Below are 14,501 nucleotides of genomic sequence, written 5' to 3'. Positions count from 1 at the left end.
AGGCCCTTCTCTCTTTCTCTTACAGTTCAACTGTGACAATATTAAAAAAGGATTTTTTAAGATGGAGTGAAGCCCCTTGTAATGTGAGATCTTAAGCTGTAATTTGTTTAGCTTATATGTAAATTTGGCCCTGGGTGTAGGAGGGAGAGATTCTATCATTTTAAGAAGTGGCAAAAAAAATCAATTAATAAGGATCTGTGATGACTGGAATTTTATTTATTTTTTTAATTGATAATAAGTATAAGCCTTGTATGCATCTTGGATGTTGTTTCCTCAGAAAAATATAATTTTACTTAAACGGTTGCTTGTGTGATAATCCTTTGCTCATTTCACTTTTCCTTAGCATACAGAATACCAAATTAGGAAAGGTTGAAGAGGCCAGTTTTATTTTTGTTTTTTATAGTATCTCAATCAAAGTTAAATGGAAATTAAAGAAATTAAAATAAAAACTAAAGCACACCTTACTTCTTAATAAGGGCTGAGAATTGGGTAGAAAGGAACCCGCAGATATACCTATGTACAGCATGGGCTTTCAGTATATATTATGCTTAAAAAACAAAATTTATTGCCCCCCCCCCACACACACACAACCTGTAATATAAAATGCATTGTGTCAGTTAAACCACTAAAATAAGGTTTAGTAAAGAACTGATGCAAGACATCATTTCTATCATAATCATATTGCAAACTATTTTAATCCTTCTAAAACTCATAAAAAAAGGAACCTAAAGTTTTAAAATTAAGTATAAAATAGAGAAACTATCTATCTATGTTCAACTTAATATGGGAGATCGCCGCCTTGTCATTCCCATTTTCCAAAGTCGCTGGATGGGGGCATCTTCAACTTTTTTTTCTCATGGCTGATAGTGCACTTTCCTTCCATGTTTTTTCAGGGCATCATTGCCTTTTCAATAGAGAAACTACTTCATATATATGCTTCTTCCATTAATTTTAAGATTTTTTAACTTATTTATCTACTGAAAATTTTTTTCTATTTTATTTTCACCAAGTGATAAGCAAAGGTTTTACTACAGTCTTGGTGAATGAAGTGAATTATCAGAAAATATATTCTTATATTATTATTCATTGCAGATCATTTTCATTTCCTACCTTTGAAAAGGGATTCTTTTAACACAGTTTTCCCTCACAAACTCAACTACTTGCTTTTGGGTTCTTCCACTATACCTGCATGCAATTAAAAATATAAAGTTCAGCAAAAAAAATTAATAATTATGATAACATTTACATACTGTGTACTATCAAAAGATCAATAATCAAGATAATAAACTATCAAAGATTAATAATAAAGATAATATTACTTACATATACAATTTCTATACTAAAAAAAAATCTTATGAATTTAAAGGGCAACTATTTTAAAAAATAGCAAGTAAAACTTTTGTCTTTTTTGTAAATTATGGCTGATATTCTCTTGTACCAGCAACTTTGTTATCTAAACATGAAATACAGCTGCTCACTCTCCAAAAAGAAATTTCTGAATAGTTTAATGAAAGGCTGTTTCATCTATTCCACCTACTGTTTTACCAATTAATCCTTCAGCAGGTGTTTACCAAAAGCTTAAAATATGTGGCAAGTCATGAGATTACGGTATATGTTTACGTTTGCTGTTTTGATAGTAAATTCTGTATTGATATCACAGAATCCCATTTTTAAACTGTATGTAGTACAGCTATTTATGATTACATCTATATTTTTCCTGCTCAAAAATGCCATTCTTAAAAGATCAATAAAAGTTAACAGGAGAGATTGCTTCTACAGGGATGAGATACACTTAAATAGAAAGGGCGCAAAAATATTTTCTGATGCTAATGAGGCAGTGTTAGGTGGGCTGGAAAACTGCTAGCTTTGGGGGATTCACAGACTAATAGATTAACAGTAGCCATAGAAGCAGTAAAAGTGATTCTTGCACTGCTTCTATTGGAATGCGCATCATCCTGGGGATTTCTAGAACTGCTGGGAGTTATTACGGAACAAGTAAATGCATGGGCCGTGTTACGATAACTAAGAGTAAAAACAGGTGCATGTACACCAATCCTATGAGAATAGTAAATAAATTTGATGAATTTGAAGTGCTGGTCAAGACATCGAAGGCAGATATTGTTGGGATATCAGAGACGTTGGTGTCACACACATACACCAGACTGTCGAAATAACGGCACCCCAAATAATGGAACATTTGAGGTAATGGCACATTGAGATTGGATGTTTACAGTATATGTTTACGTTTGCTGTTTTGATAGTGAATTCTGTACTGACATCACAGATTATACCACTGTTTTATCTTTATTTTAAATTAAAAACCCCTTATTATGGCTCCTAAAGTTATTAAACCTCATAGAGAGAAGAAAAGAAGAACAACATTAAAGCTTAGTGACAAACTTGATATAATAATGATATGATTATTAACCTTGATATAATAATGATATGATAATGACTTGATACGATATAAACTAATTTAGGTGAATAAGGCCTTGAATGATTTGAGCAAGCTCAATGCTGATGGGATTCTTTCACTTGCGCAGATTACTCACCTGAGGGGACATAAATTCAAATTGAGGAAAGACAATTATAGAATAGATGTGAAGAAATTTGCCTTTAGCCAGCAGGTGGTTGATGATTGGAACAAACTTCCATCTGCTGTAGTGGAGGTCAACAACTTAAATAAGTTCAAGGCAGAACTAGACAAACATTTGGAGTGAATGGATGGGTGAAATAGGATGTATTTTTTTTTGACTGATGCTACATAAGCTTGCTTTCTTGCATCATATGCCTCTGCTAATGCTAATCCAAACTATTACATTAGGGTTCACCCAGAAAGTTAATTCATATACCAATGTGTATTCTATCTGCAAATTGCGTGTATTCTTTGGTCAATTTGCCTGTTTTGCTGGACAAATAAACCAGTTTCTGTTGTTTTTTTACTCGAGTTTCTGGAGAACAAACCTTGCTATCTATTCCTGAGACTGACTAAATCCGTCAAGGAGTGAAAAAAAGCCCATAAAAGTTTCTTGTGTCATCGATGGGATTCGAACCCAGGCATTTTCCACCTGGTGTGGGGCGGATGGTGTCGATACCATTGTGCTACCCATGCAGACTAAACTTGAGATAATAAAGAAAATAGAATCGAGTGTAAGCAGGACTGTATTAATGGCAGAATATAACCTTGGATCATCAACATGTTTATGTTTTTTATGTGCAGTTAATAAAATTGCATTCTTAATCCCTCTATTTCTGCATTAAATATATTTAAAATAAAACTTTCCAGATAATGGAAAAATCAAAATAATGGCACCTTGAATCCCTGAGGATACAGTAGACTTTCAGACTTTTATTCTGAAAGTCTACTGTATAAGGAAAGCAGAATTGGAATTTGGGTTGTACAATGTATACAGAAAGGATAGACAGGATAAGAAGGGAGGAGGAACTATACTGTTAGTTAAGAAACACACAAAATCTAAGGCACTGCATCCAGTTGACATGGGCAGACAGTGCAAACGTTGAGTCAGTTTGGTGTGACATAAGAACTGGGAAAGGAAAAATGAGAGTAGGAGTGTGTTATAGGCCTAATGACTCTGATGAGTACAACTAACAACTGTACTGAGAAATAGGGTCGCCAGGAAACCAGAATGCCTTATAATGGGGGATTTTAACTTCCCAGATATTGACTGGAATTTGAGGCTTGGTCACTTGCAAACTAGCAATACTTTTCTGGATTTATTGGATTATTGTTTTCTACAACAGCATGTTTGAGAGGCAACCTCAGGGCGTAATACTCTTGATCTGATTATCAATAGTGATTCTTAATGCATTAAGAATCTGCAGATAAAGGAGACACTAGGTGGCAGTGATCCAGTGTACTGATGTGGGATTTACTTAAAGATGTAACTACCATCAAGGGTAAAGAAAAGGGTTCTTGCTTTCATAAAGGTGACTACACTGATCTCGGACAGTACTTAAATTTTAAGTACACCAACAGCAAATTATAAATGGGAAACATTCAAAGAGCTAATCTTGGAAACTACTAGGCTTTTTATTTCCAACTAAGAAATACTGTTCAAGGTTTAGGCCTAAATGGATGTCAGATGAACTAATGAGACATGTGGCAGAGAATAAAAATGCATGGGATACATATAAATTAATGGGTGACACGGAAGTATATGATAGATATAAGCTGGTCTGTAACCAAGTCACAAAGGAGGTTAGGCAGACAAAGGCAGATTACGAGAAATCTTTGGCAAATGATGCAAAGAAAAACAGCAAAGAGTTCTTTACTTATGTAAACTCTAGAAGGAAGGGGATGAATCAGATTGGTCCAATGGATATCGATGGTTCAATTGTTGATGATTCTCCTCAGGTAGCTAAAAAACTAAATGAGTATTTTGCATCTATTTTTTTTTTTGGTAGTTATTGGCGCATAGGCTTCTGTGGCCATAATTCACCTCCCAAGGTTTTTGCAGTACTTTGATCCAAGCCCGAGGCGGGAATCGAACCCACGACCTTTGAGTTGCCAGGCAGGCACTTTATCCACCCTGCTAGCCTGGTCGGCTATTTTGCATCTACATTCACACATGAGGAGTTATTCAGGGAGGGGAATGCCAGAGGTGAATTAAACTCTGGCAGTGAGCTAGATGATTTTGTAATAACTGAGTGCAAAGTGGAGGAGAAATTGTTGAAGATAAACATAATAAAGGAACCTGGGGTGCATGGAATCTATCCAATTATATTCAAGGAGGCAGCAAAGGAAGTAAGCAAAAGCTTGGCCATAATTATGAGCACTTCCTTGGACTCAGGGGAGGTACCCATGGACTGGAGATGTGCAAATGTGACCCCAATTCACAAAGGAGGATCAACACAAGTAATTACAGTTTAAACTTCTATTCCAGGAAAATTATTGGAGGCACTCGTTAAAGAACTGCAGGATCATCTAGACAGGACTTCAGTTATATTTAGGACACAGCATGGTTTTGTTAAGGGGAAGTCTTGTCTGACCAATTTGATTGGATACTATGGTATCATATATATGATATAACTTTGATATCATATATTTGGATCTTAGAAAGGCTTTTGATACTGTTGCACATGGAAGACTGCTGCACAAATTGGAGCAGTGTGGCACTGGAGGAAAACTGCTTGATTGGTGAGTGGGAGAAGACAGAGTGTTAATCAATGGACACCGTGCTTCGCTCCACTAATAACTTGAATGTTATTAATGGAGTCCCTCAGAGTTCAGAGTTGTGTCCTTTGTCGTTTTCTGTATTTATTAATGATATTCATGATGGTATATCAGGCTTAAGGTCCAAGTTTGCAGTTGATACAAAGGTTGCCAGGGTTGTTAATGATACTAATGATAGTACGCTGCTTCAACAGGATCTAGAAAAGTTGAGCAGATCGGCTAAGAGGTGGCAATTGAAGTTTAACATTGACAAATGTAAAGTACTACATATGGGAAGCAATAACCCCTCCCCTAGAGTGACGTATCAACTCTGTGGTACTACACTGACAGTGGTAGAAAATGAAAAGGACCTGAGGGTAATTATGGCATATATGAAGTTTTCTGAGCAGTGCAGACAGGCTGCCAGGGCAGGTCATGGGATTTTGTCAATGGTATATAGGAATTTTGCTAGCAGGGAAAAGGAGGTGATTGTCCCTCTGTATAAGGCAATGTCAGGCCATGCCTTGAGTACTGTATACAGGTCTAGAGGCCTCATTTTAGGAAGGATGTAGAGCTGCTGGAGCGAGTGCTGAGAAGGGAAAGAAGATTAGTGACAAAGGGTTGCTCTTACGAAGAAAGGCTTAAATTTTGCAAATTACAGTGTCTGGAGACTAGACACCTGTGAGATGATCTGATTGAGGTGTTTAAAGCCTTGAATGGACTGTCTGAGCATGCTCAATGCTGATGGGATTCTTCTTCTTGCTCAGAATAATTGTCTGACAGGACATAAATTCAAATCGAGGAAATACAGTTGTAGGATAGATGTACGGAAGTTTGCCTTTAACCAACATGTGGTTGATTGCTGGAACAAACTTCAATCTGTTATTGTAGAAGTTGATAGCTTAAATAGATTCAAGGCAGAACTAGACAAATATTTGGAGTGAGTGGATGGGTAAAATTAGATTTTTTGTTTTGGCTGATGCTATATAAGCTTGCTTTCTTGATCATGTGCCTTTACTAACGCTAATGCTAAGATTTTGTGGATTTATTCATGGACTAATGTTATCAGTGGACTCCCCCAGGTTTGGTATTGGGCATATTGTTGTATTGTATATTTATCAATGATATTAATGAAGGTATATCCGGCTGAAAGTCCAAGTTTGCAGATGATACAAAGGTTGGTAGGGTTGTTAATGACAGTAATGATAGTATGCTACTGCAATAGGATCTAGAAAAGCTAGGCTAAGAAGTGGCAAATGAAGTTTAACATTGAAAAATGCAAAGTACTGCATATCGGTAGCAGTAACCCCAGAGAAATGTGTTGACTGTGCAGTACTACATTCAGAGTAGTGGAGAATGAAAAAGACCTGGGGGTAATTGTGCAGTCAGATATGAAGTTTTCTGAGCAGTGCAGTCACGGTGTCTTGTCAATGATATACAGGAATTTTACTAGTAGGGGATAAGGAGGTGATTATCCCTTTGTATAATGCAATGGTCAGGCCACACCTTGAGTACTGCGTACAAGTCTGGAGGCCTCACTTTAGGAAGGATGTAGATTTGCTAGAATGGGTACAGAAAAGGGAAAGATTGGTGAGGGGAACAAAGGGATCCTCTTACCAAGAGAGGCTTAAGTTTTGCAAATTGCACCGTCTGGAGACTAGACACGTGCAAGGTAATCTGATTAAGGTGTATAACGCCTTGAATGGTTTGAACAGGGTCAATGCTGATGGGATTCTTCCTCAGATTACAAACCTGGGAGGGCATAAATTCAAATTGAGGAACAGTTGTTGAATAGAAGTGCAGAAATTTGCCTTTAGCCAGCAGGCAGTTGATTACTGGAACAAACTTGCATCTGTCATTGTGGAGGTTGATAGCTTAAATAAATTCAAGGAAGAACTGGACAAACGTTTAGAGCAAATGGATGTGTGAAATGGTTTTTTTTTTTTGCTGATGCTGTATAAGCTTTCTTTCTTGCATCATATGCCTCTGCTAATGATAATGCTAATTAAATTTAGTACTTCATTCCTGAAGAGTCATCTCTGGAGTATGTAGTAACACCACTGTCTGACCCTCTTATTGGTTTTTGACAGTGGCATAATGAGGTGGCGTTAATGGGATGGGCCCGATGGAGGGTCAACCAGTTCTGCAGGTTCTTTGGCCTTAGAAAAGAACTGCAGCAATGACGACTGGTGAATCTTTCTCTCTTCTAACATATTATAGTAGGGCTTCATTATGTTAAGTAATAATTCTTTGGATGGAAGACCTGCGTTCCCAGTCTGGGTCATTATCACACAGAGTTTCACAGCCTTATTGTATTTGTGCCAAAGCTGATTGAAGTGTCTTTGTGGTGAAGGCCCTAATTGGCACAATCTCCTGTTTAGCCAGTTGTGCAGCCAGCGTGTCAAAGTTCTCCTTTGAAAGAGGCTCACCATAGCTTTGCAGCAACTCACTGACATCATCAATTTCAACCTTGTTAAGGGCAACATCATCAGCCATCCGAGTGAAATCTTCAATCTGAAACTGGCTCAAACTCAAGAAATTAAGACACTGCATCAGGCCATAATTTCCTTCAAGCACCATTCATGCATGATTGCGATACTTCTTTCCAGGATGCAGCAATGTTAGTTATGGCCTTAAGGATGTTGTAGGACCTCCAGTAATCCCTCACAGTCACTGAGTTAGATGCCTGCACTGCCTCGACAATCCCTTTGAAGGTCATAAAGAAATAGTACGTCTTGAAAGTCGCAATAATGCCCTAATCCATTGGCTGTAACAGTGAGGTGGTGTTGGTTGTTGTTATGGGGGTTTGATGGCGCATAAGCTACTTTGGCTATAATGCACCTGAGTGGGGTGGGAAATAAATGACCTTCACATTCAGAACGTTGTTAGGGGTATCTTTAAGGTTGGCTGGATGTATTGGAGCATTGTCGAGGACTAAAACAACACTTTTGGGCAAGTTGTTTGCTACACAAAATTGGGACACCTCTGGACAAAAGTATGACGTGTACCCTTCACTAATAAGGGTCTAGGTCACCCATGCCTTCTTATTAGAGTGCCAGAAAACAGGAAGTCGAGTTTTTACGATGCCCTTCATAACACATAGATTCTCTGAACATTTTAAGTTTATGCCAACATCGGCTTAAACTTAAAAGTGCCTGATGCATTACCACCTAAAAGCAATGTAAGCTGATCTTTTTCAGCCTTAAAACCAGGGACAAGCCTCTCTTCATAGGCTATGTACATCCTACCAGGCATCTTTTTCCAGTACAGCCCTGTTTCATCAACATTAAAGACCAAAAGTCTGGGGGTGTAGCAGCCTTCATCCATTAACTATTGGAATATGGGAGAATAATACTCAGCACCTGCAGTGTCGGTGCTAGTTGCCTCACCAGTAATATTTACATTGTGAATTATGGTCTGGTTTTTGTACCAGGAAAACCAGCCCCTGCTAGCTGAAAATGGTTAATTTCATTGAACAAGCTCCTAGCCTTGTCCATAACCACTGCCTGTGTTACAGGAATGTTATTAATTCACCTAACCACAGCAACAGTAACTACTCCATCATCTCACTCCTTGAATAAGTTGTTCTAGAAATGCTTACATTAACAATTCCTGTATGTGTGACTGCTTGATCTTTTCAACATTATTTATAACTGTAACAGTAGAAGGTGCTAAGTTTAAGGTCTTGCACCCCTCTGAACACCACTCAGCAGATTCCATACGACGAATAATGTCCATTTTCACTTCGATCGTTAGAGATTTGTGGCTTTTTTTTAACATTTGCAGGCACAGATTCACCACTACGCTTAGAAGACATGCACAATTGATTTTAAAAAATATGGCACTAATGAACATAGGAAATTATTACAATTTAAGGCACAGCTCACAAAGTGTGGACAATGGTGGATGAGGAGAAAGTAACTGAAGTCGATACTAGCACCACCTAGGTACCCACTTCCTGTGCTGCGTTTATACTTGAGTTTTCAAATTTTATTTTTATATTCGCTTTTTTTTTTATTGTTCATTATTATTTTAAAAGGGCATTAATGTGAAATGGTGTAAAATGAAGTGCTATAAAGTGGGGCCTACCTGTACTGGTATATATTCAGTATCATTCTATAGTAGTACTTATGAAATTTTGTTGCTGTGAGCACAATTTCCAAAATCAGGAAAAGCAATATAGCAAAACCTCACCATTCAAAGAAGTTTTTCCTGAAGATGTCTATGAACTCCAGTTCTGTGAATGACAAAGTTAAGCTTAATAGGAAAAGGAAAGAAAGGAGTGTTAGGTTCTCATTTGTAAGATTTTTTGCAAATGAGAAAGTGAATGGAATTCACTTTGATTTCTGCCTTGATACAAATCATTCAACCAATAATTCTATATGCATTCTCTTTAGTGAGTAAAATATTTAATAAACTGCTCTCTGCCAAGTACATTTCTTTCTCAATTTTCATCACAAGCTGCTTTTGACACCAAATGATCACTTACAGTGCTGCCATTTCGAGTTCATGTAACCAGAACTTTAGATAAAATTGCATGCAGTGAGACCACAACTTAAGTTAGCAGACCCACACACACACACACACAGAGGGTTTATAGAGGATTTATTTATCCTAATGACAGCCCAGGTATCTAAGGACAGCAGCTCTACACCCCAAGTCACCTGTGGCCTTACACAGACCAGAACCACCCAAATAGTGACCAAACAATGGGAACTATGCAAATACGCCACTCAAGCATCTCACCTAATGATATATCTATCAACCACCACATAAGCATTCAATGAGATAAGGTTTCCACATCCTTTGTTCTGGAGTCTCCAGCACACAGTGCCGGCCAGACCAATGCATTTTCGTGTCCCGGGCAGAAAGATTTTTTGGCGCCCCCCCTTTAACTAAGGATATATATATATTTTTTTTCATGATTTGTAAAAATTTGCACCCCTTAAAGAAAGGTGCCCCTGGCAAGGGCCCTGCTAGCTCGTGCCTTAATCTGGCACTGCCAGCACGTTATTTTTAAATGTACAGCTTCCAGAACAAATACATACAAGACCTTTCTAGTTTATGTAGGTTATTTGTCGGCATTCTTTGATTCCAGCATGGAGAGAACATCAGCTTGGTTTGTTAAATAATTTAAATATTTTCACTGTATATCACTAATGAAGGTACACAAGTTATAATGAAAAATTTTATTTTACTTTTAATGTCCAGTTAAATTTACAAAATAACCAGTTTAAATAATGCAGAGAACTGTTCATTTTACCAATTGTTGATTACTTGCATTTTATAACTTGTTCTTCTGAGTTTACATCAGATTAATAACTGGAGGGAGGAGGCAGAACTAATTTGGCATTAATTCTTTATACATACTGACAACTTACAGACATTACATTCATATTATGAAATTTAGACAAGTAATTGTTTCAAAGAATTTGTTCAAAGGAAATTCTTTGAAAGTTAAGAGAACTTTTAACTTTACTGTCTTGGCAACGTATGAGTACATTCTACAAAATTTTGTTATTATATCTTCACACAGCTAGTTTCTGACTACAGATACAATATTTAAGAGGAGGGCAGAAAAAATTCAAATCTTGATCCTTGATGCCAGATCATCTAGATAAAACTTCAGTTATAGCTCAGACACAGAATGACTTTGTTAAGGGGAAGTGTTGTCTGACCAATTTGATTAGATACTATGACATAGTCACAAAGGAACTGGATGCAAAGAATAATTTTAATATCATATATTTGGATCTTAGAAAGGCTTTTGATACTGTTGCACATGGAAGACTGCTGCACAAATTGGAGCAGTGGCATTGGAGGCAAATTGCTGCTATGGATAAAGGGATGGTTGAGTGGGAAAAGACGGAGAGTGGTAATCAATGGACACTGCTCTTTGTGGACTAATGTTATTAGTGGAGTCCCTCAGGGTTCAGTGTTGGGTTCATTGTTGTTTTCTGTATTCATTAATGATATTGATCATGGTATATCAGGCTTAATGTCCAAGTTTGCAGACGATATGAAGGTCGGCAGGGTTGTTAATGACACTAATGACAGTACGCTGCTGCAACAAGATCTTGAGCAGATGGGCTGAAAATTAGCAACTGAAGTTTAATATTGACAAATGTAAAGTACTGCATATGGGAAGCAGTAACCCCAGAGTAACATATCAACTGTGTGGTACTACACTGACAGTGGTAGAGAGTGAAAAGGACCTGGGGTAATTCTGGAGGCAGATATGTTTTCTGAGCAGTGAAGGAGGTCTTCAAGAGTAGCTCATGGTGTCTTGTCAATGATATACAATAATTTTTCTAGCAGGGATAAGGAAGTGATTATCCCCTTGTATAAGGCAATGGTTAGGCCACACCTTGAGTACTGTATACAGGTCTGGAGGCCTCATTTTAAGAAGGATGTAGCTGTTGGAATGAGTACAGAGAAGGGCAACAAGATTAATGAATGGAACAAAGGGTTGCTCTTACAAAGAAAGGCTTAAGTTTTGCAAATTACAGTGTCTAGAGACTAGGCACCTGTGAGGTGATCTGATTGAGGTGTATAAAGCCTTGAATGGTTTGAGCATGCTCAGTGCTGATGGGATTCTTTCTCTTGCTCAGAATTGAGCAAGAAGAAGAAATCGCCTGCGAGAGCATAAATTCAAATTAAGGAAAGACAGTTATAGGATAGATGTGTGGAAGTTTGCCTTTAGCCAGCGGGTGGTTGATTGCTGGAACAAACTTCCATCTGTCATTGTAGAAGTTGATAGCTGAAACAGTTGATAGTTGATGGCAGTGTGCTACTGCAACAGGATCTAGATAATTTGTTGAGCAGACGGGCTAAGAAGTGGCAACTGAAGTTTAACCTTGACAAATGCAAAGTACTGCATATGGGTAGAAGTAACCCCAGAGAAACGTACCAACTGTGTGGTACTACACTTAAGGAGGTAGAAAATGAAAAAGACCTGGGAGTAATTGTGCAGTCAGACATGAAGTTTTCTGAGCAATGCAGACAAGCTGCCAGGGCAGGTCATGGGGTTTTGTTAATGTATAGGAATTTTGCTACCAGGGAAAAGGAGGTAATTGTCCTTCTGTATAAGGCAATGGTCAGGCCACGCCTTGAGTACTGCATACAGGTCTGGAGGCTCATTTTAGGAAGGATGTAGATTTGCTTGAGCGTGTACAGAGAAGGGCAACAAGATTGGTGAGGGGAATGAAGGGATCCTCTTACCAAGAGAGGCTTAAGTCCTGCAAATTGCAGTGGCTGGAGACTAGGCACCTGCGCGGTGATCTGATTGAGGTGTATAAGGCCTTGAATGGGTTGAGCATGCTGAATTCTGATGGGATCCTTCCACTTGTTCAGATTACGAACCTAAGGGGGCATAAATTCAAATTAAGAAAAGACAGATGTAGAATAGATGTGCGAAAATTTGCCTTTAGCCAGAAGGTGGTTAATTGCTGGAACAAACTTCCATCTGTCGTTGTGGAAGTTGATAGGTTAAATAAATTTTAGGAGGAACTGGATAGGCATTTGGAGGGAATGGTGTGATTTTTTTTTTTTTTTTTTTTGGTTGATGCTGCATAAGCTCATACACTTGCTTTCTTGCATCACATGCCACCACTACTACTACTACAACTACTACAGATTCAAGACAGAACTAGACAAACATTTGGAGTGAATGGGTGGGTGAAATGAAAAGGGGGTGTTTTTTTTTTTTTTTTTGGCTGATGCTATATAAGCTTGCTTTCTTGCATCATATGCCCTTGCTAATGCTAATGCCGTCCAATCGTCAACACTTATCTTGGCAATTTATGTGCTTTATTGTTGAGTAGGTATATCTGTTTTCCCTGTCACACTTTAAATAGTGTTTATCACTATTTATTCAGTAAATAAATTTAGTGGATGCAGAAAATGGCACTTTTATGGCTAGTACTCTGCTGTTGATAACATGCAAACTAAGTAACAAATTATGTTACTGTATATTACTCTGCATGACAATGATACTAAGTGAAGGAATGTTTTAGATTAATATAATGTGACAAATGTACAGCAATCTGAAATAGCTCAAAAATTATTTGTTAAAAATGACTTTATATACTCATAAAAGAATAAGAAATACCTAAAAGAAGAGCCTCTACTAAATATTTTTGGCTTCAATCGAGAAGTCAACTTAACTTCATTGCATCTAAAAAATGTATGATTTTCAATGCATTTCTTCCAAAAATTTTTGCATTCATTTCTTCCTTCAAAGTAGAATTCAACTGTATCTTTGTAATAGCCCTAAAAAATTAAAGCTGTCAAAATATTGGGCCTAAATATTTATTATATAATTATAATATATATTTAGCTGTAAAAATATGAAAAATTATTTGTATTACAGAACACAAATAAAAATTATTTGATATTTTTAAAAGGAACTTCCAAAACAAAATTACAAAATGCAATATAGCAGAACCTCACCATTCATTCACAGAAGTTTTCCCTGAAGATGTCTATGAATCTGTTTTGTGAATGACAAAGTTAAGTTCAATAGGAAAAGGGAAGACGGGAGGGTTAGGATTTTATTCTGATTTGCAAGGTTTTTTGTGTGAAATATATTTTAGTACTGTGTTAATACAGCCTCTTCTCAATGTATGACAATTCAGACAATGGTCATTTTCAGAAAAAATTTTAAAATATTATACACAGCTGTGATGCTGCCATATGACAACCTCAGCTACCTGTGCAGTGTTATTAAAGAGAGCTGCACAGATATCCCACAAAATTGCCTAAAACTGTTAATTTTGAATTAGATGCATTTTCTAACAGTTAATTCTATATCACTGCATTCAAAAACCCATCTATCTATTATGTAAATTATGCCTACAGGTGTAAAAAAAAAAAAAAAAAAAAATTAAAAAAACATCTTTCCGCTTTGAAGCCTAGCAACAGACTGAGACAAGATTCGAATCCCAAGTGTATTAATTATTATTAAGAAGACTTCTAGAAACTTATTTAATGCATATAACATGAAAAAACCACATTAGAGGTAAATTCACATTACTTGCATGTATTCCATTTTATATTTTTACGTTCCATGTACTACTTTGTATTAAAAGTAAATGCACATTACTTTTATTGTAGTATTTCATTTTATAACTTCCAGTTTGTTTTATTTGTAGTATTGAACCATAAATAACATAAAAAATATAAAAAAAATGGGCTTATATCTGACTTACTACCTGGCTGGATGAAGAGAATTTCATCGTAAGTCACGGGGCGATTGTATATTTTATACATATGTCTGGTTGCTGAATTCTGACAAGTGTGCAATGAGAAGAAATCTAGAAGTAATTTG

The 14,501-nt window shown here is 36.9% G+C and overlaps 1 protein-coding gene across 1 annotated transcript in view; it reads right to left on the bottom strand.

Annotated features, from left to right (window-relative positions):
- Positions 1 to 1,106: 1,106 nt before the first annotated feature.
- Positions 1,107 to 14,501, bottom strand: part of LOC150091141 (FERM, ARHGEF and pleckstrin domain-containing protein 1-like) — a 331,643-nt gene continuing 318,248 nt past the window's right edge. The window contains exons 9-10 of the mRNA XM_090387751.1: positions 13,284 to 13,444; positions 1,107 to 1,185 (exon numbers count right to left, since the gene is read on the bottom strand). Coding sequence (XP_090243877.1) covers positions 1,107 to 1,185; positions 13,284 to 13,444 — 240 coding nt within the window. The remainder of the gene's footprint in view (positions 1,186 to 13,283; positions 13,445 to 14,501) is intronic.

Source organism: Mastigoproctus giganteus, chromosome 1 (assembly GCF_048544385.1).
Source record: "Mastigoproctus giganteus isolate SK-2022 chromosome 1, ASM4854438v1, whole genome shotgun sequence".
NCBI lineage: Eukaryota > Metazoa > Arthropoda > Arachnida > Uropygi > Thelyphonidae > Mastigoproctus > Mastigoproctus giganteus.
This window is presented reverse-complemented; position numbering and strand designations above follow the sequence as displayed.